Source organism: Aplysia californica, unplaced genomic scaffold (genome assembly GCF_000002075.1).
Source record: "Aplysia californica isolate F4 #8 unplaced genomic scaffold, AplCal3.0 scaffold00427, whole genome shotgun sequence".
Classification (NCBI taxonomy): domain Eukaryota; kingdom Metazoa; phylum Mollusca; class Gastropoda; order Aplysiida; family Aplysiidae; genus Aplysia; species Aplysia californica.
In genome coordinates, this window is record NW_004797697.1 from 41,605 (window position 1) to 42,438 (window position 834).

At 43.5% G+C, this 834-nt stretch overlaps 1 protein-coding gene across 1 annotated transcript in view; it reads right to left on the reverse strand.

Moving 5' to 3' along the window:
- Nucleotides 1-434, reverse strand: part of LOC101860114 (neuronal acetylcholine receptor subunit alpha-7) — a gene marked incomplete at its 5' end in the record, with an annotated part of 2,979 nt that extends 2,545 nt beyond the window's left edge. The window contains 1 exon segment of the mRNA XM_013086012.2: nt 161-434. Coding sequence (XP_012941466.2) covers nt 161-434 — 274 coding nt within the window.
- Between the last annotated feature and the right edge of the window lie 400 nt (nt 435-834).

The following is an 834-nucleotide window of genomic DNA, read 5'->3' on the forward strand; positions in this document are numbered from 1 at the left end:
GAGAGAGAGAGAGAGAGAGAGAGAGGGAGAGAGAGATAAAGGTAGAGAGAGAGAAAGAGAGAGAGACAGACAGAGACAGAGAGAGAGAGACAGAGAGAGACAGAGGGAGACAGAGAGAGACAGAGAGAGACAGAGAGAGAGATTTAAACAGAAAACCTACCTGACACTATTCATCTGCAGAGTTGCTGTGATAAACATTGTCACCAGAAAGGACATTTTCTCCCCGGAGTCGGAGAGTATCCAGAAGACGAATGACGTCAGCAGGGAGTTGACCAGACACGGCAGGATCATGAAGAGGATGTAGTGCAGACGACTTCTCTCGATGGTCACTCGGACCTGGACGACGGGACTGCGGCCCGGGAAGTGGTAGATGCTGGCGTCTCCGGATAGGACTGTCCACTCCACGCCCGAAGAGAGAGCTCGCAGGTTCTCGTCTGTTCGTGGGGATGAGAAGAAAACGAGCTCTTTAAAAGTGGAATAGGAGAAACTCCAAAATGTTAGTTTTTTCACTTTGTGGGTAATTTTCATAGATTTTGTTTTGTTTAACACATTGCGTGTCCAGAAAAAACACATTTTTGTTTGGATTTTTTAAATACGGAAAATGCCTATCAAATGCACGCATGAAAATATTTAAATTTGCAGCTTTTTTAGGATAAGCCCTTACCCCCCACCATTAAGAACAAATTTAAAACAACGACCAAAAAATAGAACAAAAACATAATAATACCACACACAAAAATCGACAAACGACACAAAAAGCTCGACCAGAAAGAAGAAAAACAAAACACACACACAGACAGACTCTAAGATACACACACACACACACACACACAC